Source organism: Aquila chrysaetos, chromosome 2 (assembly GCF_900496995.4).
Source record: "Aquila chrysaetos chrysaetos chromosome 2, bAquChr1.4, whole genome shotgun sequence".
NCBI lineage: Eukaryota > Metazoa > Chordata > Aves > Accipitriformes > Accipitridae > Aquila > Aquila chrysaetos.
In genome coordinates, this window is record NC_044005.1 from 20,799,719 (window position 1) to 20,826,629 (window position 26,911).

The window sequence follows — 26,911 nt, forward strand, 5'->3', positions numbered from 1 at the left end:
AAAAAAACAACAACAACAAAAACCCAGTTCTTCAGAAGGTATAAAACGGAGGTATCTGAAACCATTTATTTTCAAGTGAAGCAGTATTTAATTTCGTAGGCTTCTTAACTGGACCACAATATCACTAATTGTTTAATTAATTGTTCTTGCTTATGAAGCGTTTTTGTTGCCTTGTCTTTGTTTTTTCAGCATTTGAGAAAGTATCATCAGGGGTATGATGACTATTACATGGAAAAACCGCCCAAAAGACAAACCATTTACTTGCTTTTTCCCTGTGAGTGGGTTAAGAGTTCAGTCACTGTTTGCCAGGACATCAGTCCAGTTGTATGCATTGTACCAAACAGTTGCCATATGATCTGAATATAGGAATAAGCTTTCTAAGTCCTTCTGATGACACACTTTTACTTACTTATTTCTTCAACACACCTAATCTTAAGCAAGAAACATTACCCAAATAGAACACAAAATGTGCTTTGAAAGTTTTTAATGGAATTTAAAGTAAAACTTTTCTTACACAGACATTTTCTTCTTACAGCGTAAAAAAAATGTAAAATTGCTCAAACTTACAAACTTGGAAAATTGGAGACATTTCAAGTATGCAATCAACCTCATCTTATGAAAACAATGTATATTAAAAGTTCAAAATGCATGATTTTTTCTAACATCCTGTGCCCCTGGCAGTTAATCTTCCTTTCCGCTACTGTCCAAAGGAGGCAAAGTTCAGTCCGAGGTTGTATCAGGATCATTCACTGAGGGGAAAGAGACAAACAATTCACTTTTACTTAAGTAACTCCTGCCACTCTGTAAAGATGATTTCAGAACTGATTTGCATCCTACCCTTGCAATGATTAAGACCTTTGCAGATGAGATGATTAGTTGGAGTGAAAGGCTCACATGATTTGACTATCTTTAAGACAGGCCAATGACTGCAGCTTTGGGAAGTTTGCTACTGGTTTATGAAGTCATGGGCAGATGACAGGAGGGAGCTGTTCTGCCAGAAACACTCGGAGAAACATCTGAACGTTTTGTGGAGAAGACAGCTTGGACGCAAGGTAAAGCAATGGTAAAGAAGAGCTGATGTTGGATTTTCAGCTTTATTCAAATAAAACTCAGTAAACACAATGCGTCTAGATCAGGATTCCAGCAACTCTGCCATACCCTAGCTGCAGGGCACTTGTTTTTCAGGGTTTCATCACATTAGTTAATGTTTATACTACTAAAACCAAACAGTACAGAGTTCTCTTTAAAGATGCCTGTAACAGGTATCTTTCTTCATACAATCTTCATTGTTCATCACACACACACTACTCCTGTGAGTAAAATTACATTGGTGACATAAGTCACAACATGAATACACTCTAAACCTAACTGAGAAAAATAAAATTAAAAAAAAAAAAAAAAAGGGGGGGGGGGGGGGAATGTATCTCACCTGGTTTGAGTTCGAGTCCATTTCAAGGCATGGCGTGGAGGTACAGCAATAGTTGGATGGTAAAAAGTGCAGTCTGGTCTTGTACACTGGGTATTAAATCTACAATGCTAAAAATGAAAGCATTTCAGAAGAGGCTGCTCCAAGTTGGCTGCCTGAACTCCTGAACAAGCTAACCTAGAATGTGTTACATGCAAATTTGTATTCCTATATGACATATCCAATAGCTAATTGAATCAACAGCTCCATAGACTACTGCAGTCAGTTCAACCCAATGACAGAAGGAAATCCTTTTTCAAAAGCATTAATTATGAATTAGATGCTCCAAAACTGCCACTGCACTGACAGGTGGAAGTTCCTTTGCTTTTAAGGGTTTGCAGAGTTCAGTTTCAATTCATCTGGGCACAAGTTAGGAGCATGACAGCATTATCTGAAAGACAGAGGAAAAGCCCGAGTATCTGGCTAACAGTATCTGGGAACAGAGTCTGGGGGACCCAGTGCATTTCAGCATTGTTAGGGCTTGAAAAAGCACTAAATTTACTGGCGTAAGAATATACAGGGATGCGATTCTGTAGAATAGAAGTACTGGAGGTATAAACTCTTGTACTGTATAAATTACGTTAATATACTCCAGGGTAACTGGGCAGTCTTTAATGTTCTTGTATATTGCAGCATATCTGAATGAAGAGTCAAGAGTCTGAAACATATTCCTTCCATATAAGCTACAAGATGTCCTCCCCCTCTGCTCCCAACATCCTGGCTGGGCAGGTTTTTGACAAGCGCTATGGCTGGCTGCATGTCTGAAACTCCCCAGAAGCATCTGGTAGAAAGATTATTTAAAAATACCATTTTCCAAATTCTTTAAGTCACTGCTATTGCACATTCTGTTTCTGAGCTAAAGTTATGATGTGAAAAGTAAAAGCAAAAAGTGTGAAATGCTAGTGACATTTCCTGACCCAAGTGTCTTTCTAGAAAGGAAGGGAAGAGATAGGAGATAATTCTTACTTTTGGGTGGTAAAATGGACATTCCATTTTCTTACAAGCAGGAAAAAACTTGCACAGCGGACTACTGGAGGATATAGATGGTGTGGGTAGTGGTGCTAAGAGTAGAAAAGAAAAGAATGGGAAGTGAGCCTGGATCAGAATAAATTGCTTTTTTAATATAGTTCCACGCAAACTTAAATATATCAATCCTTCTGCAAGAAATTACGTTTTACAATACACCAAAGTTCTGCAAGAAATGCAGGAAGCCTATCACAATGCACTATGTGGATCTCATCCTGGGGTAAGAACAAGACTATCAAGTAATTGTTAGTCTCGATTCTTCACCATTTCAGGACAGAAGGTACCCTGGCCATGGCAATGCTTCCAACAAATTAAGCAGAGGTTACGGTAGGCAGAGAAATTAAAATGTTAAGTTTAGACAGCAGCAAGCCTGTTTAAGCTAACTGGGCTGAAAAGCCCTGGCTGTGCACTTTCCAGGAATACAGAGGAGCTGCTGGAAATGATACAGGAGATAAGCTCATTGTACTCTGCCTTCTGGCAAAGTAACAACACTGCATGGTAATATGACTAAGGGCTAAACCACTTCCTAAGGAGCATGACTTCAGTGGAGTAAAGGCCCTCCACCTTGGCACTGTTCAAAGCCTCAGGAATACCAACCCGTAATCCAAAAACAGCTATTGCCTTCACTGGGTAACCTCATCCCTGAAAGTCATCTCGTCATTACATAAAGTTAACTCCTACAGTGCCATTGAAAAAAAATGTTCATACAAAGACAGAAACCTCCGTTTCCAATTTGCCACAAGCTCTTGATACAACATGTATCCAATTTAAGAAACAAATTTGAGTAAAACTGCAATGCTAGCTAATCCCTCCAGAAGAAGGGACTACTTGTGCAAGTCACCACTTTGGCCTTACAGAGATTTCTTATGGACTCTTGCATAAGAGCGTTAAGGGATTTTTCCGATAACAGTTTTTGCAGTAACACTGGATTATTGTTCTTCATCTAGTGTTAAGAGTTGAAAGAAAATTAAGTCAAATCAAGCAAAAAATTATTTTTTCACCACTGTCAGTTTCTGCTTCCAAATACACTGTTCTCCCTTCAGCGCTTTTGTTTAAAGCTCAGAAAAACAAGAGATGCTCACCTGGTTTAGGAGATGGATGGGGGATTCGTCGACTGGCATGAGTGTAAGGACAGTCTGGCTTAGTGCACTTTGCATCGTATTTACAGTTTGGATGGATGAACAAGCATTTATCAGCAAATTTGCAGTTAGGAAAAACTCTGAGGGAAAAGAAGTTGAGTCATAAGCCCATACTCAGAGCAAAACTGCCAAGCAGCTGTTGCGCGTGAAAGCCAGAATATCACAGAAAGCCAGAACTACAAGAGGGCTTGCGCACCTGTGTTGGTTACTTCCAAAGCAGGACATGCAGGTGTAGTGTACTAGCTGTACACAAGCAGATCTATATTCAGTTTCCCTGTGGACACTCTTTACATGCATTAAATAACTGAACTGCCTCACACTCAGTGGAGTTTGGTAGCAAGCTACTTGTTGCAAGCTAAGACGCATTATTCTTAGCGTGCAGTGCAGAACAGCAAAGGCACTGTGAATTCAGACCTTCACACAGAGGGGCACAGAATTCCCTAAGTAGCATGGTTCGTTCACCGAAGAGAAAGTGTTATTTTGAATTTAGTTACCAGATTTTAAAAGAAAATTCAAATGTCTGAGTAAATGAAACTACCCAGTCTGGTAACATTTATCTCAAAACAGAAATTGTTTTTCTAGACTGTCGCTGCTTGCGGAAAAGAAGTCAAAGGCACATTGCACATTCAAGAGTTAACCTTTTTTTTCTGTCCTGGTTTCAGCTGGGATAGAGTTCATTTTCTTTCTAGTAGCTGCTATAGTGTTATGTTTTGGATTTAGTATGAGAATAATGCTGATAACACACTGATGTTTTTAGTATAAACACTACTTAGCAACAACTAAGTCAAGGATTTTTCAGCTTCTCATGCCAGCCAGCGAGAAGGCTGGAGGGGCATAAGTTGGGAGGGGACACAGCCAGGACAGCTGACCCAAAGTGGCCAAAGGAATATTTCATACCGATGGACATCATGCCTAGTATATAAACTGGGGGGAGTTGGCTGGGGGGGGGAAATCGCTGCTCGGGAATTGACTGGGCATCAGTCGGTGAGTGGGGAGCAATTGCATTGTGCATCACTTGTTTTCTATATTCCAATTCTTTTGTTATTATTATTGTCATATTATTGTTATTATCATAATCATCATCATTATTATTATTATGTTCTTCCTTTCTGTCCTATTAAACCATTCTTATCTCAACCCACGAGTTTTACTTTTTTTTTCTGATTGTCTCCCCCATCCCACTGGGTGGGGGGAAGTGAGCAAGCAGCTGTGTGGTGCTTGGTCGCTGGCTGGGATTAAACCACAACACTTTCAAATTAAAAAAAAAAAAAAAAAAAAAAAAAAAAAAAAAAAAAAAAAAAAAAATCACTGCATTACTATGTAACGGTACCCTAACATGTTCAAAAGCATTTTGACAGCGAGCAGAAGAGTGCCTGTTGTTTTAAGAAGACACCAATTCCCACATCTCTAAGCAACACAAAACCACCAGCCTGAATGCCGAACTAAGCTTTGTTCTGCATGAGCACATCTGTGACTCTACTTATTGAAAACATCACTGTATTCTGACACATGGCAGATGGGAGGAAAACAGAAGAAATTACAGTGTGATAATCTAGCTCCGATCCTACCCTAACAGACTTACACTGCCTTGGAATATTTACTAACACAGAAGGGAAATTTGTAGCACCAAAATAAAAATAAGATGTCAAGTGGATGAGCTTTGCACTACTCACTTGCAAGGTAGTGTGGGGTGATGGTACACACATTCATCTCCATTTTTACAGGCAGGCCAGTACTTGCAGCGCTCAAGCACCTTCTCCTGTTTTTGCAGCACATTTAACTGTTCCATGTCCACTAGGAAGGAAAGAAAAAAGAAAAAAAACAAGCTGGGACCTTTATGATTCCATATGCAATTTGGCATACACAATATAGCACAACTGAAATTCACAATATTTCCTATTCTCTCTCTCCTTTTAACCCAGTTCTTGATAAGCCACTTATTAATCAAAGAAAGCCATGACAGCAAAAATTTATGTAAAATCATATTATCTGAAGAAAATTTCCAAAACTACAAAGTGAAAGAAGTCATAATATTGGACTGAGAGCTGCCTTTTGGTGATCAAAGATCAAATTTGTTACTGTTTAGAAGCAAAATAAATTAATTTTCTTCACAAATCCAAATTGAGGTGTGAAAGTCAAACAGACCAGATCTTGATCAGACAAGACAAAGATTCTTCAACTGAACCTTAGTTACGACTGTTCTGCTGAGCCATGTGTTAATAGTATCTCTGCTTCCTTTCTCCAAGATATTTTTGGCTCCAGAAAATTTTTCAAGAGATAAAGTAAGAAATCAATTTTTACACTAATCAGATATGATTTATTAGTATGGGGGCACACACCAAAAAAGAACCACTTCTGTGTAATCAGCTCGGACAGATACCAGATTCACTTGTTACCTGAACTCAGACTCCAATCCAGAAAGTATTTTAAGAAATTCCAAGCTGAAACATTCAGTAACTTCACCACTCTTACATGAACCTGGGACTTTGACTTTCTCCTATTTAACATTATTTGTAAAACCTCATTCTGCAAATTCAGGCAATTAAGCATATACCTTCACTGTTGTCTTATTTTCCAAAATCTGCCTAAACCTTTGGCTTTTCAAAGCTTTCCAGGACTGCTGATAAACTATTCTTTATTTAGTTCAGAAAATTTGGGTGCCCTGCTACTATGGAAAATAAAGGTCTTTATTTTCATAAGAAAAAAAAAAAAAAAAAAAAAAAATCCAAGCATGACCTTAAGGCACATATTCAACAGGTCTATGACAAAACAATATCCTCTCTATTTTTGATCACCATGTCAGCATTCTAAACAATTCAAACATAGGCTTCAGCAAGCAATTTCCCATATTATTCAAAAGGTATCCTGAATATACAAATCTTCAAGTCAAAATCATACACTGTTTAAGTTCTACTTTCAGAGATTCTAGCAACTTGACTCTACCAACACCTTATACTTAACAGGCTCCTTTTGATATCACAAATCTAGACAGACGCATTAATACCACCTGACGTATTTTTTTTAAAGTTCAAGGCACAGCAAAATATTCATCATAAAATCTCCTGCCCATCAGCACGGGGACAAATGATAATGGGTCAACCAGAAGTGCAGATTTCTGGCAATGAAGACAAACTAAATATTCAAAAGAAAAAACCCAAATTTTACCAATACTGAGATGTGTGGAGAATTACCTGTGCGCCGTATTGCTCTAGTTTACCAAGATAAAGGCTTCTAAAGATATGGCCCCACGGAACTACCACATTTTCTTTGCCTAAAGAGTGTTCTAATTTGAAGAATAAATGCCATTACTTTAATTTCTTAAGAACGATATATCCAAGAGTTCTATCCACAATCAAACCACCACATTAATGTTAGATCCTGTTGGTAAGCATAATTACCATCACAGCTCTCTAGCTGCCTGGTTACAATTTGCATCTGCTGTGCCCGAAGGCCTTTTAATCCTTTGCCGGCACACATATTTTGGATAACTGGCTTTAATCCTTCAGTTATACACGTATCTTCCTCTTCTTGATCAGAAAGGTATCCCGGTGGACTGGGCACACCATCCAGAGTCACGATGAACTTGGGACTAGCAGGTTTCTCTGGCTGTGCAAGCTGGTCTCTATCAAACAAAGAAATGTAGTAAAAATAGATTTTCTGACTCAAGAGGTTTGAGTAAAAATGAGCTGCACTAGTAACTAAAAGTAGTGCAAGCTAATCTATGGAGAGTCACGCAGTAACAAACCTTGTTTTAATACTACTACTAATGTACTCCAATTTAGTTCGCCTTCTAGTCTCCCTGAAGCACTAATAAGAAATACAGCTTTCAATGGCATACAGCAGAGAATTTGGCAGGTACATTTCAGTTTGTTGCATTCTGGTCAACGGATAGATCCGAAAGCTCATTTACAGAGACAGTTAAATAAAGGAAAGTGATTAATCTTTTGAGGAATTTACAGTTTTGAGACAAAAAAAGTCAACGTAAATAACATTCTTGGAATCACGAACCTTTTAACACACAGAACAGGTGTCTCCTCAAAAATACTGAACAGCACATTATGAAACAGTGGGTGTAAAAGCCTTTAGGGCTAGGAAGAGAGAACTGAAATACTGACACCAAGAACTTTGATGCTCAGCCTGATCGAAAGATCAGTCTAGCCTAGTATCCTGCATCTGACAGTAGTCAACATGGATAAAAGAGGGAGTATAAAAACAGGGGATGCATACATTTTCTCCAATCTGCCACTGTCTCACCCATTTCACCTGAGGGATTTCCTGAACGGCTTGTGATTCTAAATATTTGGAAAGACACTATGGCTTTGTCATCTTTGACAAGCAGTGATGGTATAAACTCTGCTTCTCTATGAAATTAGGCTAAAAGCAACTACAGTGTAAAATGCCTTTAAGAAGAGAGAAAAACAACACATTAAAAACATCACTAGCCAGAACTTTCATGTTCAAGGAGTCAGAAATTGACCTATTCACATGCAAAAATTTACCACTCTCCTGTAGCACAGTCACAGTTTTCAACTGTGGCATTGTGAGGTTATCCTTTTGGGTTTTTTTGTTCACTGTTGGTTTTATTTTTAATTAACACAGGCTGTTTAAAGCCACTCCCAGAAAGGAAAAATTAGCAGTTTCTCAAACACAGCGGCCCACAGTGATGAAGTACATCACATTGTTGTGAGTCGTTTTTAACTCTAACAGGTAAGATACATAAAACTATTTGGTAGCAGGAACTATCAAGGCCTTTAACAAGTTAAAAAATGACTGTGCACTGGCCATTGTTCCTTTGGGGAAATGAAGAAACATCCACAACACATCATTTGAAGCTGACATGAACTTTAAACTTCTCTTGGCCAAACTCACCAGTAAGGAGCCTTAAATGACTTGTCCCACATGCCACTTAACTGTTTGTTAGCTTACAGGCACTGAGCTACCTGCATGCAGAACATGCTGTTTTCCTTCTAGCACTGAGAGCTCAGGATCCACCATACTCAATATTGCGTTAAAAGACATTTCTTAAGATATGTAATCTCAGGGTGAAACAGATGTAAAACTAAAGGCAATTTAAGCAAAATTATTACTTAACTAAGATTTCAGAAATCAGAACAGCTATGACAAAAAGAACAGTACTTTTCAGTTCCTTCTCCATCTTTCTTGCAAATCAAAGACATGCTCAAGCTACAGTTTGGGAATTATCTTCCATTTAGAAGGACTTCTGGGAGGTATTTTTGTCCCTGCTTTTTTTCCTCTGCTATTCAATGTCAGTCCATTTTCCATGATGTCACAGATCCTGACTGGACTGACAAAGCACAAGTACGACTGAATGATTCCATCTACAGCACAAACAAGCATTCTAACTAGTAACAGTCCCAAAAGTAATAACTTTTTACCGTGTCTGTATTAGACGTCCTGAGAGTACTCGTATTGCCTCTGTAGCCCTCTTTCCCAATTGCTGATTCTGCAGCACTATTTCCTCAGATAATTTGGGCTTCTTCAGGATAAATGACCTAGTATCTGTATGGACCATAGATTCTGCATCATAGTAATCTGAATTGGGAGAAAAATACATAGAAAAGAGAAAAATAAGGTTGTACTCTTAACTTATAGCATACTTTTTAATATCAATTTACATTGCTGATAAGCTGATTTTATTTTGTTTTCATTTCTAACTAGTAGCTTCCAGAAAACATTTTTACTTCCTTGCTTATTCCACAGAAGTGTATCAGCAGGAGCCACAGGCCATATTAGGCCAGACCAGGAAGCTTCTGTTACTGGAATGGCTGTGCTGAAACAGCATTGAAGGGGGTCCACACACCCCCAAAATCTCTTACACTTTGAACACCTACTGACATTACACTTTTATTCCTTAGAGATGTAGAAACTAGAAAACATTAGAAATCAGTATAATTAATTGAAAAGGAAGTTATATTTTAACATTCACTGACCAGTAGTGTTCAATTTGAAAACTAGCAATTTTTATTTAGGAATAGAAGAACGCAAGACTTAACCTTGAGTCACTTGCAAGGTATCTTCAATCACAGGATCAATCTGGAGCCGGGAAGAGAGCTCCTTTTGTTCAGCTCCTAAAAAAACCCAGTAATTAGAAGCATGTCAAAATGAAACTATAGATTAAAGACCTGAAGCATACTCTTCTAATACCTTTGTTTAAAAAACAAAACAAAACAAAACCAAACAACCCAAAAAGAAGCCATTCTCATTGTTATGAACCCCTTTCTCATTGTTTCAGAAACAGTAACAAGTTTTCTCCAGCCAGATGGCATGGCAAAATCTAAATACTGAAAGACTCTAGTCTTTCCCATAATCATTGCTCAGTGCAAATTAGGTCTGTGGGTACGGCAACTTATAAAGACCAAGTTCTTCCTCCTCATTTGTAGAGGTGTTGACTATTCAGAGAACACACACACAGGAAAGCAGCTAACTACAAGGGACTACTTTATGGTCTTAAAAGAGGTGAAACAAATCAGAGTAGCACTGTTCTACATTTAACTTATGGTTTGAAAAATTGTATTTTGCTTTCTGTATGTTTCCATTTCAATGGCAAAAGCAAAAATACTTAGCATAAATATTTTCTGTACATTAACTCAAAGACTGATAAAGCTTCTTACGTACTTTACAGATACAATTCCAACTATTTTATGTTGGCAGAAGATTCCAAATACATCTGTATGAGAAATAACAGACTGAAAAAAATATGTATTTTTTTTTTTAATAACGAATGTTTACCATTCCTTAACAATGACTGTGAGCTGATGTAACAAAGATCCTACTCAAACCAAATTTTACTCACCAATCTAAATATCTGAACACTTAGCAAGAGTAAACTAACTTCTTCTTACAGAAGTGTTTTTCCACCGTCTTATTTCTATGATTCCTTGTAGCTGGCACGCGCACACACACACGCATACACTTCTTTGTAACAAAATCACATTGAAAAGATACTTTGATTGCCTTTATATGTTATGCCATTTTCCTCTGGGAGTTTCATAACAGAAGTAAAAACAAAGCTTACTGTTCACACAGCTATACTGGTATCAGCTGTCCTGTAACAGCAAATACAGTACTCCAATATTTACACAAAAAAATAAAACATTTAAACTATTTGTGTGGTAACAACATGTCAGAAAGAATCTTTTAATACTTCATATGCTGCAAATGTAAAGTATCTTAACTCTCTCACATAAGCTTTATGACAGAATTACTCCTACAAGATATTAAGGAAAAAAATGCAAAGGATGGGGAAAAGAGAAGTTATCCCAATATAAATGGATACATTTGCTTACTGCATTTGCTTACGCAAAATTATTCTTCAGTGATATGCCTGAATGCTATACCACCTTTCCTCACTGATTAATTTCTCTGAGGTTGTGTGTGTGTGTGTGTATTAAAAATTAAAAGCATTTCTTTTCTTTGCTCAGCCTGTTGTGAAATGACATTCCCTGGTATAAATTTTTAAAAACATTATCAGATGACCTTGAATTCCTTCAACTGCCTGCTCCTTTGGCTCTTCTACTTGAAGCTGAGAACTCAGAGCAGGCAGTCTGTTTTGCACATGGATTACTTCTAACTGAGATTCTTCTGGGCTAATTCGAGTTCTTGGTGCAACTGGAACAGTCTGTTTCTGTGGAACTTTAAAGAGACAATGGTAAATCATTTGCATATAACCCAATCACACAACAATATTATTTTTACATATAGTATTAAAATAACTCTCATAAATTCCTACACACACACACAAAATCCCAAGGATCTGCCTCCACAAAAATCATCTTTAGCTACCTGCAAAATTCTTAGTGTGAAAGCACATTCGTGCATGTGCATAGAGCACTCTGTGAGTGGCACCTCAGAACATCTACTTGTAAGACAAAACAGCATGAGAAGAACTAGAGTGACATCAGCAAAGTATTCATTCATCCACTTCTACACATAATTAATTTGGTACTTTCTTATGGTATTGAAATCACTTTTCATTCCACCTTTCATATAAATAATCATGGATTATCAATGTGTACTTTTCATACCGTGCCAGCTGCCCTATGCTAAGGTGCTTGCAAATAGAATATAAAACTCAATGACAGCAGAGTCACAGAATCATAGAATCCCTTAGGTTGGAAAAGACCTTTAAGATCACTGAGTCCAAAACCTAACACTGCCAAGCCCACCACTAAACCACATCCCTAAGCACCGCACCTACACATCTTTTAAATACCTCCAGGGATGGTGACTCCACCACTTCCCTGGGCAGCCTGTTCCAATGCTTGACAACCTTTTCAGTGAAGAAATTTTTCCTAATATCCAATCTAAACCTCCCCTGGTGCAACTTGAGGCCGTTTCCTCTCATCCTATCGCTTGTTACTTGGGAAAAGAGACCAACACCCACCTCACTACAACCTCCTTTCAGGTACTTGTAGGCCTCTTTTCAGGTAGTTGTAGCATGGAATTTGGGGATAGCAGGACAACAGGTTGACTTCTTTACTTGCCTTCTGCTAAGACTGTCAGAACTGGTTGTGAAAAGCTAAGCATATTCTTCCCTTGGCTGAGTATCACATCAGCACTCAACTTCTGACACATACAACTAAAAGGTACCATGCAGTACTGGATTTGTCATTTACGATCTTACCATTTTGTTTTACCTATGTATTTCGAACTAGCTTATTACCACATTTCATTCAAAGTACTTAAAAAATACATGAAATACTACCTCTGAAGTGGAAGAGCCTGCATGATACTTCAGATAAAATTCACAAATCACGCCTGTATTAAGCCACAAAGTGGTGCTTTTTGGTCTCTCCACTGAAATATTCTCATGATGGTAAGCCAAACTACAAGATCACCACTATTAAAAATCAATAGTTTTAATTGATTTTAAAGTTTTCTGGCTATGTTCTATTTCCCTCCATATTACAGGAAAGAGCTTCCTGCATCACCTTGAAGCACTGTTCCCTGTGTTGCTGCTTCTTCCACCATAAACACTCCTTGCAAGATAACCAGCATCAGAACTTAGGAGCATCAGTGCTCCTATCTCTTAAACTGCTTCTGCTTACCATCTAGAATGAAGACAAGCTCTTAATGCTTAGGAGGCACTTACATTATTTGCTATTAATGAAGAAGCATAATTTTCCTTTAGAGGTTCATTTACTGTATGAAATATATTTTGTAAGTAGTCAAGCAATTCAACAGTTTACTAGAACTAGTCTAACTTAATTTTTCTTCAACTCCAAGTTTGGCAATGACCTTTATTAGTCATCCATACAATTCATTCTGTTTTAAAACAAGCTCACTCTCTATGCCACTTCTAACATGCACAGACATCTCCAATTCAAGAGCCTTTGAACACAGAAAACTCCATACACATCTCATGACTTTAGATCTACTTATCAGCTCCAATTCAAGAGCCTTTGAACACAGAAAACTCCATACACATCTCATGACTTTAGATCTACTTATCAGCACCTGTGCAACCTTGAAAATACAACAATAAGAAAACAGGGAAGAAGTTCACAATGACCATTTTGTAAATGTTAATGTAGAAGGAAGATACGTGTTTCTTAGTTAGGTTGGAGGTTTTGAGAGAAAGCAAGCAAGAGATTTTGGATAGCTTTCAGTCTTGCTCCAGATGGGATAAAAGTCATTACTTCGGTAGTATAGTGAACACTCCTTCCCTTGCAATGTGCAATGCTTCCTGCTGACAACACTAGATTTATTACCACCCAATGAGATGAAAGAACATGAGATAACAGCTGGATTTGCCCTTCTTCAGCATCAGCCTCTCCTAGCTAGGAGAACTCAATTTTTCCATACAGGCAACTGCTCAGTATCTGTATCAACTCAACTCAATACCTAAAACCACTGAACTAAAAATGCAGCCTCACTGTTTAAAGACAATATATGCTGATATATCAAGCAGTATGTTGCTTGTTATTTTGCACTTCTATTACCTATATCCAGTGCATTTTGATTTTTTGCTGTTCGCCTTTTTTCTCCTCCTCTCTCAGAAGGAAGGAAGAGAGTGCAGAAAGGGAAAAAAGAGCAACCAATTAGATCAAACAACCTGCCTAATACTGAACACTTTCTCCTTGGCAACTATTAACTTCAGAAAACTTCTGGCACTTCCATTTTGTCTCTATACACTTTACAGGCTTACTAGCTTGAACTCTCTCCTCTCTTGTTTATGCTTTCATAATTCATCATTGAAGAATAATGTAATGTTCACAGGACTTAGAAAATCCCTTATGTGTATCACTGACATGAGCTATTTAACATTCTATTTTATCTCTAAGCACTATCTTTAGCTCGGATTTATAAAACAGGGCTTAGAAATACTACTGCTTAGCACAAACAAAAATAATGCTAATTACCAGTGGAATAATTGGTTGTTTTTGTAACTGACTCCTGTGCTTCAGAGATTGCTTTCAGTATTAGATTCTTATTGGCCTGTTTTGAAGGTGGCAATGAAGGTCTAAGGAAGATAGAAAAAATAATGAATTGTACATGAATTGCAACAGCAACTGTATCCTTATTAAACAGGTATTTCAACAGGTTAACACAGTTATGCATAATACTGATAGAAAAAACGATCATCTAAAATCACTTTATCTATATTTGTTTTCAGCTTGTTCATCTATTCTCTGAGTGGGTGGGGATCCACAAAATGCTCTCAAAAACGGAAGCCCAGAGGCATGATTTCACCTCCCAGCTTAAGCTGCTGTAAAACCATGCTGCATCTGAAAGGCACAAAGTCTGCCATTCGTTTCCTCCCACCTCTGCCCCTCACATTCCTGTTGCTACATTTGTGTTGGCACTAGTAATTATCCAGCTGCCCCAGGGAGTAAGATCCAGCTGAAAACCGACTCTATCAAAAACACATCAGTTGTAAAAAAAGCTTTCTGTTTGTCTTTGAACATCAACAATAAGGAAGTTTAAATCAGATAAATGTGCTGTGGCGCTGAAGATAAATTCAATAAAGTGTATTAGCTTAAAACAAATCTTATAGAAGCTAGCACTGTAGATCAGTAGAACCATCTCTTCCATAGTTTGCATGTTCTTCCTTTCATTATTGAAAATCAGATACAAACCACTGATGTACTCTGACTGACACCTGACATTCAGACAGAATTAGGGAGCAGAAAAAAAGGAAAAACCTCTCAAGTCTTTTGAAATGTTAAAACCACTTAAAGAACAAGTGATAATTGGTTTGAAAACTATCCCAAAATAAAAACAAAGCAATTAAAACTCCTGGAAAATTATTTCACCACATCAAATACCTGGTCTGAAACATGCCAACATTTATGTTCTTTTGCCAGATAGTGTAAAATTTCACATTCCATTGCAGCTTATGCACAATAATAAAAACAGGTTACAAAATCAGAGGAAAAAAGTCGTATAAACAGACATCTCACCCACAGAGTTGTGAGACAGACAAAATTGAGTGAGCTTTTTTTTTTTTTTTTTTAACTGTCAATTTTCAAAACTGCAAACAGTTTTCCCCAACTTCCACTTTCAAAGTTTTTGTTCATTAAATTCATTCTGGAAACGACACAGAATCACTGAGATTTTAAAGTACCTTCTTTCTGGCTTTGCAGGTACAGATACACTGCTGGAGATACTTCCTGTTCGCAATCCATAGTCTTCCTCCTCCTCCTCATCTTCCCCATCATTACAGAATTTTTTCACTTTGACTACTGAGCTTACAACAGGCAACCGTCTCTTCCTGGAGCTTTCTTCCTACAATACAGCAAGCAAAACAATTCATTTAGCATAAAACATGTATTAGTAAGCCAGCAAAGAAAATACTGCAATTCTACCTAGAGCCAGAAGATGGAGAACTTCCATTCCAGTCGCGTGAGTCTAGGGACTACTGTACTGTCTGCAGAAAAAAGTGACAGCACTGGAGAACATGAAAATCAGACATATTTACATTGAAACATTTCATTAAAAATGTAACTGTAAATAACATTTAGAAAAGGAGAAGAAAAAAATCTAAAGTACAGACAATTTATCCAACACCTACAGAAAAATAGTGTTTTCCGAAGAAATTCATACTAGCCTTCAAGATGCACCTGTTGAAAGTCTGATAGAGAAAAGTGAAATCAGAATGAATGACTTTGTCCTCTGTATCAACTCTAATTTCAGATTAGTGTAAGGATTAATTTCTAGCAAGCTGACATATTCCAAAGAAAACTAATAGCTATGCAGAGCCAGGATGGTCCAGTTCAGGCAGTGGAAGATCTCTGTTCTGACACAGCCACTCACCACCACAGTGTATGTGGCAGTGACAAATTTAAATGCTAGGCTGCATGAAAGCATAGGAGAAAGCACACATCAATAACTTCTGTAGGAACCACCACTCAGCACTGAACTACACAGGAGCACAATGAGCCACCTGGATGCCAGGTTTGTACACAGTACCCTTTAAATGATCCTATATCCTCCAAGGAGAAAGAAATATCCTAGAAGATGGACCTGGACTACACTGATAAAGAAGATTCATAAAGTAAGAAACCCAATACCTAAAGAAATGATCTTTTTAAACTTAAAACTTCCCAAAGCACAACAACTTGTCTAAGAGAAGGTAGAATACAGCAAAGGTCCACAGTTCCAAGAAATGCTCCTGAAATAGCCCTCTTCTGGAGATTATTCATGAAAGAATAATAGAAGAAAATTATCACAAGACTTTAACATTTCCAAAGAGAGATGTGACTGTCATCCATCAATGGCTTATGTACAGCCTTAAACAAATCACTATATTCTCATTCTCACTTCCCCATCTTAAAAAACAAAGACATCACCACATGTCTTTGTAAAGCATTCTAGATTTCTGATTAAAATTCATTGTCCTTTATAAAGCATTATGTAAGTAGTAGCAAAGACAGAGAACTATATAAGCAGTAACAAACACAGATGCACTTGGAATACAAGGTATGTAAAATTCCTGCTTCGTTACATTAGCAGCCATAACAATCTTCATTCCTCTCACAAAGGGCTCTTAACGGATTCATATGGATAGTCTTAAAACTATCAGCTAGGACTATCACCCTGCCTGGCTTAGTCCGGCCTCCAAAGTATGTAGGGCAGCAATCACCTTTTAGTTTGTCCTTATACAACACCCATCCCAAAGACTTCTTAAAGGCCATGGTTCTAAATAGTATTATAATAATAATCCTAATAAGCAACATATCTGGGCTTTACAGACCAATGTATATCTAGCATAGGTATGAATAAACAGCATCCCAAAAATACTGATTTACAGAACTGTGTAAAGCTGGAGATTTACATAGCACTTACACAAGATCATGCTGTTCCAATGATCTAGAGATCAAAATTATTATTTCTGATTCATCACGTGCATCATGATGTGCTAACTCATTAGTCCAACCCAATATGGCATGAAGATGTACAAGCTAATTAACTCTGAGATGCAGTAACCTGTCAGGTGATGATGTTAAACTATGCAATTTCTTTTTATCAGTGGACACAAAGAATGAAATCCCAAACCTACTGGTATCAGTGACAGAAGTCTTTCAATTTCTCTGAGGTCAAGATTTTACTGGAAGTGTACAAATTCTTTTAGGTTCCTAGCAAGTGTAAAATATTGCAATAGTTTAGATCGTACTAACCTCACTGCCTACTTTATCGGCACTAAGTTTGGAAGTGGGTCTGTAACTTTCTGCTAAGCTGCCAAATGCTTCTGGATTGCACAACTGGCCTGTTTCCAAAGACCTGCAGCTTTGTGTGTCTAACTGCCAGCTCCCCTCTAAGTTGCTCTGTTGTGACAATCTGTGCACATGTATATTGCCATCTGCACTCCTGCTAGGTGGTGGTCGGTATATTTCAGCAGAAGGACGAGAAGAACCATAAGTTACAGTTACAATAGGTTTCTTCCGCGACAAAGGATTCTCCTGCACGAAGTTTAGGTCTTCATCGATTAGATCATCTGGTTCAGGTTTAATGTCAATTACAGCTTCAGAAGGTGACAATTCCCTCAAAGGCTTGACTGTAGATGTTAAGCGGGACGCAGGACCATCTTCACAAGACTGCCTGATAAAATAAGAAATTACCAGCTATTAACTCATCTGCAAATAAAGTTCTGGAAAATGAGAACTGTCTTTTAAACAAAGCCAGCAGGGAAGAATCATTAAGGTATTGTTGTCTATACAAATCTAACACACTGCTCACTATTTTTAGTTTGGTTAATTAATCTAAGCCCATCTGTTGCTTAAAGAAATGGAACTAAATTCCTGGTTTAATTTTTTATGCAACAAATTGTAGCAATGCTTTACTGTTCAAAACTACTTTGATCTTTCCAAGTATCCCTGCTCTTCAGAATGGCTACTAGAGTCACACAACTACTAATGTCTGAACATGTGTTAGTAAGTAACCAGAAGCATTACCGTGAAGCAGTGTTCCTTTGTTCCTGTGAGCTAGTTGAAACTCTTGAGTCATTCCTTTCAGTTCGAGTGCTGGAAACTGCAAGAGGTGGCAAGACATCCTCACGCCTCCTCTCATCATTCACACATGAACTGCTTTTGCTGGAAGGAAGGTTGCTCTCAAAGATATTAGATTCTGAAGATTTTACACTAGTTGGTTCTGTGGAGACAGGTACCTTTCATTTTTACATCAAAGCACAGCAATACAGATTTTGCAGTAAATGTAACTAAGAAAATGCAAACAAGACATTGCACAGATCTGAAAACACAAGCTGAAAGCTGTTTCAGCTGAAAAGATCAGCAACAAAACACCCAGAAATAAATTCTGGACTCAGAAATAAATTCTTTACCTCAAAATATTAAGCAATTTCCTAAAGAGTCAGGATCCAAAAGACCATATAAATTGAAAATTAACAAAATAGTCAGCTCAGATCTTTTTTGAAACTCACTAGACATGCAACACTACACAGAAAAGATAAACCTACTTTCACTCAAAATTAATCTTCTTACTTACCAGTAGTCACAGATCGCAGCTTATCCAAAACACCATGGAGCCTGAAATAGATGGGGCACAGGGAAGGAAGCAAAAGAGAAAAAGGAGAGATAAAAGAACTTTAACTTACATTCAGAATAATCATCTTTCAGAAATCAGCTGCCTTTTCCCTGCTACAAGCATCTCATTTATCTAAGACCTCACTTCCAATCAACTGACGTATGTTTAACCTCAGAAGGGAGGCTTTAAGTATCTTGCCTCCAGTGAGCCTTCATACATGCAGGTAGGGTATTCATCACATCATCTATTCTTGGCATTTGGTTGGTTTACATAATTAAAGCCAGTACTTTCCACTCTTTCACTACAATCTATGGTGTGAGTTAAATGTCTTCAAAAGGAGTGATTCAAAAAACCTGAGTTAGAAGTCTAAAGTATAGCTGAAAATTTTACTTCCTGTACGAAACTTTAATTACACAGCAGAGTTAAACATAATTCTAAATACAAATGTAAACAATATATAATTTGCAGCACTTAATGTACTCAGAATTCTTTCAGCATGCTTTGTATATACCAACAATATTCTTTGAGACGCGTTGGTGAGCAAAAACATTTCAGCAAGGTAACAAATTTGCCGTTTGCCTGTGAAAAACGCACCACGCTGAAGCAATAAGAGTATCAAAAAGCTACAAAATAATATGGCTATTTAAAAATAAATACACATTACACTGAGAAGAAAGAGGAGGAAAAAAAAAAAGAAAAAAAATCCCAATACTTAAATGCATATCCTACTTGGAATTCAAACCTGATCATGGGCATCTCCATAATTTAGACTGAGTAGTAAAAAGGAGTTAAGGAACAAAAACATATTGAAAACTAGGAAAAGTAAGACTGCATGTGAGTATAAGGAAGGCTTATACTCATCTCCTTGTGAATTTTTACTAGAACACACTTAAAATTCGTCAACTGAACTCTGCTGATGCATTTAAGTTTTCACACTGACCTCTGGATAACTGTGACCTGACACTCAGTTCAGAGTAAGAAGAGTTGGCCAACCAGCAGGATTGCCAGGTCTGCCACAGAACTGCTGTGAAACTTTTGCCAGATGACCCCCAATTACCAGCTACAGAGACAAACCAAGGAAGGCAGACCTTGTTGAGTATTGTATTTAGCCAGAGACGCAATGTTTAAGAATGTAAACATTCTGGGTTGCCTTTAGAAGAAATAAAAGCATATAAAACTCCCAACTACAATGCTATTTAACTTTTTTCCACGAGTCCTCTTACAGCTTATTGCATAGGTTTCATCATGTCTTCTTTTCCATCATTCTTTTAACCAATACCTACTTCGTTACCTGATAAGGCACTCTGACATTGAATTTGTATTTATAAGCAAATGTGGATACTGAATTGAGATTAAAAGACTCATTACATTTAGAATTTAAGCAGGTGTCAAAACCAGCAGGTGTAATATCTACATATAGTTGATATCCAGTTCTAAATATATATTAAAAAAAAAAATCTTGATCTCTCTTCCCTGCTGAAATTTGCTTTCTCTAAATATTTACTATTTCTTTCAGTAAAGTTTTAGTTTCATTTACAAAGCCATAGAAGTGTTTTCTGCTACATATTATTGCATTATTTCTGTGTATCAGGATTCAGTCAAAACCCTAGTACTGGAGTTACCCTCACCAACTTGCAAACCTCACTAATTTGTCTAACTGATTCCCAAAACTACTATGAGAAATATAACTGCATGACTTGCTGATACAGTGAAACCCAAACGTTTTGCCTAGGCAGGCCACAAGAGGGAACAAAGAAAATAAATTCCTTTTTAAAGAAGGGGTGCATGCTTAATTGCACTCCTTTCTTGTATTTTTGACAAATGCAGGTAAAAAATTGAAAATTCTGAAAGCAAACTCAAATTATATCCATACAAGTAACAGTCACATGGAAATACATCAGTTTAAATAGTTAATACAGTGAATTGCAATAGGTGGAACTAATTTTCACTTCTTGTCAATGTTTATGGTTTCATAAATACCCAACTTCTAAAATGTTTCTCTCTGCTATTTAACAGCATAAAAAGCTCCTAACCAAACAAAGGGGAACTTGACTAATCACACAGAAGAAATACTGGAAGTGACCATAACCAGTCAGTATGAAAATTTCAAAGGAAGCAAACTGAAAAAGCAGAAAAAAATGTAGTATTTCTCTAATCTATACAAAACAAAATAACGTTCCTTAAAACTATATTAGGTTAGAGACTCAGAAATAAGATTAACTTGAAAAAATACATAACTCTGAAAGCAAGAAAAATCTCTGGACTGAAATATTTGTTTGGATACTCTGAAACATGGAGTTAATTAAAAGGTTTATAAGTCAAATTCAGTATTAGAAAATGCATGAGAAATATAATGGCTAAGGCTGTCATGCAGCATAGCATAAATTAATCCACGCTGTCGGAAGTTTAGAAAGAGTTCATCTGTTGCTAATTTGTCCTGCTCACAATAATTCTGGGGTTCTACTTTTGTTTTGTACAGCTGCGTGGTGGTAATAAATAAACAGGCTGAGGTGGGGATACCTAAGCATTTGGTGCTAAGCCTTGTCAGAGACGGTATACAGAATTAGATCCACTGCTCATCTGTCCTGATATAGTAATTCCCATGCACAACAGCAATCTGAAGCACTATTAGCATAAAGGTAAAGAAGTTTGTCTTTGAAGAACTATTTTACATCTAACTACACTGAATAACACTCTCATGCTCACAGTAGGCTTTGCAGAAATAATTTTTTTTAAGTCAACATATGGCCCTCACTTACCTGGGCATTTCACACTTCACTCAGAAATTTGACTAGACTTACGAGCAAACAAAAACCGTAAGCCCTCCAGTCCTTTGCCACTTAATTATCACTGCAATAGCCTAACTGTTGACAGACTAAAAATAATTTACTTGTTAGACCTGCAAAGTAAAAGTTTTGATTAATGTAAATTACACAATGGGAAGATAAGTAACTTCTTAAATTCTCCGGTTTCACTTATAGAAAGCAGTTCTGATTACTGGTAAGAAGTGTGACAAGCAGCTTACAAACATACCAGACAGTAAACCTGACAGTATTGTTTCCAAGGAAAAGGGAAAGGTCTTCTGTCATCTGCTCCTGACTCTTCTTATTGGCCACCATAACCATAATATAATCAGGGAGCTCTTCATCTAACAGAAAGAGAAATATGTTGTTTTAAAGTATAATAAATCATAAAAGACATAGCAAACATCCTTAAACATGTAACCAGAATTTGTTTTCCCGTTTTACTATAAAGAGTCTGCAGGCAGAGGATTAGGTAAGCAAATTAACAAGATTTTCATTTCCTCTGAGGTGCAATACAAGTTTCAGCAATGAGTGAGGAATAAAAGATCGCAGCTTCACAAGAGCATAAGCTAAAGATAATATCAAAGTATTTAAAAAGTGAGTAAATAAAACACAAAAAGGACAAGATAAAAGAAAGCCACTCTGCTGCCTATATCCTTTTACTTGAATACTAACAACCATCTACAATTTTCATCACTTCAAATATTGCCAAATATTGCACCTTATCCTTGTCAAATTTCCTTTAGTTACAAAGACCAAACAGATAAATATCCCTTTCTGATTTGTGCATTAAACAAGTCCAAACTGTATTAACTTCCAGATTTTTCATCTAAAAACCAAACCAAAACAAAACAAAAGAACAGCAACCCTGAGAGTCTGATTCTTTTAACTCCCTAACGTATGCAATTTCATACACAGTGAGAAATGCATTCCCTTGCTGGACCACTCAACACAGGTTACGCCTACTCATCAGAACGGACAGGAAGGTGCTCAGATTCTGACATTAATACATTAAGGGTTTGGGGAGTTTGGTATTCGGCTTTTTACTTTGGCTTAGCTCTGACCTACTCTGAAGGACTGAATGGTGCATTTGTTGCTCGAGGGCATTAGGTACGCATCTTAGGCACATATTTCAATATAGTTAGTTTAATCTAATGCCTCATGCTCTCCAATACCACTCCATGACATGAACATAACAACAGTAAGTGAAGACAGTTGGGAAAACCACTTCAAATTGTGAATTTGAACCAGGGCACTAACATAGCTGTACTCATTTCATCAAGTTAAGTCTGTACAAAACATTAAAAAGACCTAAAAAATGAAAAATCTTAAACAGAAATCAAAATACAAATCAAAGGAATCTCCTTCTATGTCTTGCTATGTCCCCTGTAAATAATTCATCTGCACCCTAGTCTACAGAAATAACATTCATACATTGCACCTGCACTCCACTATCACTATTTAAGTGTTCCAACATAACACATTCCTAGCCTAAACCCTAGGGGGTTTTTGGTGGGTTTTTTTTTAATATAAACTGCAAGTTGCACAGGATGGATGGATACCCAGATCTAGGAATTTAGAATGAATTTTATTTTTTGGCCAAGCTACTTTTAAACCTGATCAGCTCCTCAGGTGGTTCAACATATGATGAAGTAAAGATGATACTTTAAGTATAGATCAAAACATAAGTTAGCACAATTACCTGTAGCAGTACAATAGAAGCAGCAAAGAAAGAAACAAACGCTTCTATCAGTGACTATGTTGGTTTATGCCAACTTAAATTGTATGCAAAACTACAGCCTTTTGAAAATTTTGATAGTTGATGACTATTTAACTACCTTTATTTTCCTTCACAGATATGCATTTTTCCTTTGTAAGTTCTACACAACAAATAAGCTTCAATATGTCTTGTAGAAGACTTTTCAAAAGATAAGAACTAGCAGTTACAGAATGAAACAAAAGCATGGTTGTTGCTCACAGAGGCCAGAATGAGGGAGAACCGATTTTTACCAGTTACCTGAAAGAAGAAATAGAGAGTCTTTGAAAAACATCACTTGAAAAGTTGTCCAAAATAGTCTAGTCAAGGAAAGAAACCTGACAAGTGACAGAAATATGGAAACAGTGGCCTAAAAACAAAAAAAAAGAAGCCAAGGGAAGTCAGACTTGGCAATAAAGAATACAAAGTTATTTAAATAAGTTCAGCAGCTGACTAAGAAGAAAGTGCAGACATTATATGCTGGTCTTGGAAACTGCCTTCTGAATACAGGAAACAGAAAGACAAGAAAAACAAAGAATAACCAGCCATAGTTGGAATCAAAGAATTCTAGTATTCTACTACTATCTTGGTATTAGAGAAAAGAAAGATTTTTTTCAGAAATGCAGGAAAAAGCAGACAAAAAATCAAGGACTGAGAAACTGAAACCTAGAATGACAGTAAAAAAAACCCAAACCGAGTTGCTGAAGAAGACAACTTTTGAGATGGTGAAAAAAGACACCCTTATAATGAAAAAATTCTAATCACGGTTCCGTGGCACCTGCTGAGTTCAGAACATCAGCTCGTAGGTAACTCCCTTCTACGGAGTCAATACATTTTGATTCCATAAATACAGTGGCCCCTTTAAATAGGAAGATCAAACTACAAACTTTGAACTTGGTCCTGCAACTCATGGGATCTCTTAACTATGCTCTCAATTCCTTCACCTGAAATCCAAGTATCACAGACAACAAGGCAATTGCAGGACTGAGGTATTCTGCTTCCAAGAGACCACTGTGTTAAGTTACTAACTTTTACTGTTGTAAAAATCAGCTGCTCTTAAGTGCAATATCCATTTAACCCTGGATTCAGGAAAAAAAAAAACCAACACAAAAAAAACAGACATTCACACTGCTCATCTCTCTCTCTCCTTGCAATTCAAAATGAAATCCCACCCTGCCTCCAAGATTCAGTTACATATGTTTCATCAACATTAGCTTAATGTGGCTCTTAGTTTTCCCCATAACAGTCAAGCTCTTACATTTTGCATATTTGTCCAACATGTTTCTGACATTGCCCTTCCACCTCCTAAAACAGCTTATCTCTGTCTTACAGTAATATCCTTTCTCCTGATTTTGACAAATGTCTCACCCTGAATTCAAAAGGCTCTTGAAAAGATGCCCAAGACCATCTCCATCTCAGAGGGGTCAGAGATAACTGCTGCTGTATTTGCAAGGATCTTGCTTTATATAATGCTTCTCTTTGTGCTTCAGAGAAACTTCCTTAAATATTCACAGACACATCGTTTGTTTGTTTTTCTTCCAAATCCCTTGCCACCATTTCTCCTTGAAAGGGGAGATGGTTAGCCGCCTTAGTTATTTCCTTTTAGTTCTTCATACACTGATGTCCACGTACTGCCTCCTCTTACGCTTAGACTATACGTATTTTATGAAGTAAGTCTTTTTCTTTCATACTAGTCCAGCAATTCAGATAACTCATCTCATGCTTAAGGCTTCTGTATGGAGTAACACAAGTAATAATAAGTAAATAGGCTGTTTCATTAACTAGCTGGTTGTCTCCGATCTAACAACAATGAACCTAAAGAAGATTGCTAAACACACAATAAAACTTACCAACATAAGCCCCCAGCTCCTGCAACTTTCCTTTTATAGCACCCTAAAAAATAATGAAATAGCATTTAAGGGATGGAGCAACACAGTATTTCTAACTGCAAAAAGGTGGGAAGCTTAGCAAAGTTCGTCCGATTAACTGTTTGAACATGTTCGTTTAACATGTTATTTTTCCTATTCTCCACTGCTTGTGAGGTGAACGTTGTAAACAGTGAGGGACTGACAGCAGAATAGCAAGAACTACCAGGAATCTCACACTCTCTACCGTATTTCCTATATACCTGTTCCTGGTGCTACCAGACAACCTCCAGGTCCCAGCTGTCCTTTTTTTAAGCAGAGACCACCCGGGCTCATAAGGTGCAAAGAAAACGAATCCGGGATGGTTTGAAAAAAGGTCATTCCCTGCTCAGCAAGAAAAAAAAAAAAACAAACCTGCCAGGATTTTCAAGCTGTGGTTGCTGAGTGGGAGCAGCTGACAAGACCTGACGGTAACGGGGGCTTACATCAGAACGCCCGGCTACGGCTGCTCCCTCTCCCGCGCGGCCCCCGGTACCGGGCCTGCGTCCCAGGTGGGCCGCTGCAGGGCGAGAACTCCAGCTCCGGGGCGGAGATGGCAGCTGCCCTCCGGGGTACCGCTCCGCTTCCCAAAACAACGGCTCTCCCGCTCGTGCCCCTCCCCGGGGAGCCCCGAGGCCGAAGGCCGCCCGCCGGCGGGAGCTCCCAGTAACCCCGGCTTGGGCTTCACCCCGCCGCTTCCTTCCGCCGGGGGAAGGGGGCTCGGCGGTGCAGGGCCCGCAGCGGCCCCGCCACCTCGGCGTCTGAGGGGAGGCCGGAGGGAGCCCGGCGCCTCAGCCATCGGCCGGGCCTGCCCCCCACAAGCGGCGTCGAGCCCCTGCCGCGGGCGGAGAGGGAGCGACCCGGCTGCTTCGCTCTCACCCGGATCTTGCGGCTGATCTCGGTGCCGATCTCCATGGTCGCGCCGCCCCGGCCCGGTCCGGCCCGGTCCGGTCCCGTCGCGCCGTGCCGTACCGTGCTCCCGCCGCAGGCCGCGCCGGCTCTGGAGCACCGCGCCGGAAAGTGCGCGGCCTCCGCCTGCGGCGCCCCCTGCCGGGCCGCCGCGGTGCCTCCGCGCCACCCCCGCGGCCGGGCGCCCCGCGGCGGGGCGGCGAGATACGCCCCGGCGGGCGGCCGGGCAGCAGCGCCGAGGCCGAAGGAGCCCCGAGCTCCCTCGGGCGGCCCTCGGCAACGCCGCTCCGCTCCCCGCCTTCCTCCTCGCCCCTCTCCCGGCCGCTGCCCCCGCCAGCTCCGTGGCGCGCTCCAGGCGCTGCCTCTGTAACGTAACGCTCCGTAGGCCCTGCGGGCCCTCGGGCTCCGCGGCTCGCACAGGCCCGGGGGCGGCCGGGTGGGTCGGCGTGCCCCGGGCGCGATGGCGGCGGGGCAGGAGGGGGACGCGTAGCCCCAGCGTGGAGGCTCGTGGGCCGGCAGGCCGGGCCGCCCCCGGCCGGCCGTCGCCGCAAACCGCTCGAGAGCCGGCGGCTGCGGCCTGCCTTGGTCTGCAAGCGGCAGGCAGCCAGACACGCTCGGGAGTCTGGCCCTAGAGGGAAGAACGTCAACATGTCTTCTAGCGTATTTCTGAACAGTTGCGTGTCAGAGGGTCTGCTCGTAATTACTCGAGTGTTGCGTTCAGCTTGCTTTGAGTTGCCAGTTTTTATAAAACTGGTTTACAAAGTCCCGCCACGTGGCTTAGGATGAGTACCCTAAGATTAACTGCAAGGTTATTTTAATATTAATGCTCCTTCTCAAGAAGTACAAAAATTGAGGATTTAAATATCTATTTGTTAAAAACCAAATATGGTATAGCAATACACAAA

The 26,911-nt window shown here is 39.0% G+C and overlaps 1 protein-coding gene across 3 annotated transcripts; it reads right to left on the reverse strand.

Moving 5' to 3' along the window:
- Window positions 1-469: 469 nt before the first annotated feature.
- On the reverse strand, window positions 470-26,117 carry ZC3H14 (zinc finger CCCH-type containing 14). 3 transcript variants are annotated; one of them, XM_030030225.2, is made up of 17 exons: window positions 25,977-26,117; window positions 25,044-25,086; window positions 21,667-21,781; window positions 18,595-18,635; window positions 18,045-18,240; window positions 17,523-17,691; window positions 15,218-15,378; window positions 14,013-14,113; window positions 11,128-11,283; window positions 9,645-9,719; window positions 9,027-9,183; window positions 7,029-7,252; window positions 5,304-5,424; window positions 3,574-3,710; window positions 2,432-2,526; window positions 1,430-1,536; window positions 470-749 (listed from the first exon to the last, which is right to left on the reverse strand). In XM_030030225.2, the coding sequence occupies exons 1-17, from the start codon at window positions 26,010-26,012 to the stop codon at window positions 743-745; spliced, it is 1,941 nt and encodes a 646-aa protein (XP_029886085.1). In that variant the 5' UTR covers window positions 26,013-26,117; the 3' UTR covers window positions 470-742. The 3 variants fall into 3 exon arrangements, with proteins under 3 accessions (XP_029886085.1, XP_029886067.1, XP_029886077.1); XM_030030207.2 differs by having other exon boundaries at window positions 17,271-17,691; XM_030030217.2 differs by lacking the exon at window positions 25,044-25,086 and having other exon boundaries at window positions 17,271-17,691; window positions 25,977-26,096.
- Window positions 26,118-26,911: the final 794 nt, after the last annotated feature.

Bases quoted from the DNA above. Each gene is read 5' to 3' on its own strand.
- ZC3H14 (XM_030030207.2), bottom strand. From the start codon at position 26,012: ATGGAGATCGGCACCGAGATCAGCCGCAAGATCCGG. The intron at 25,087-25,976 runs GTGAGAGCGAAG...ATTATTTTTTAG, and splicing joins AGATCAGCCGCAAGATCCGG to GGTGCTATAAAAGGAAAGTT. The intron at 18,636-21,666 runs GTATGTTTGTAA...CATCTATTTCAG, and splicing joins ACTGTCAGGTTTACTGTCTG to GCTCCATGGTGTTTTGGATA.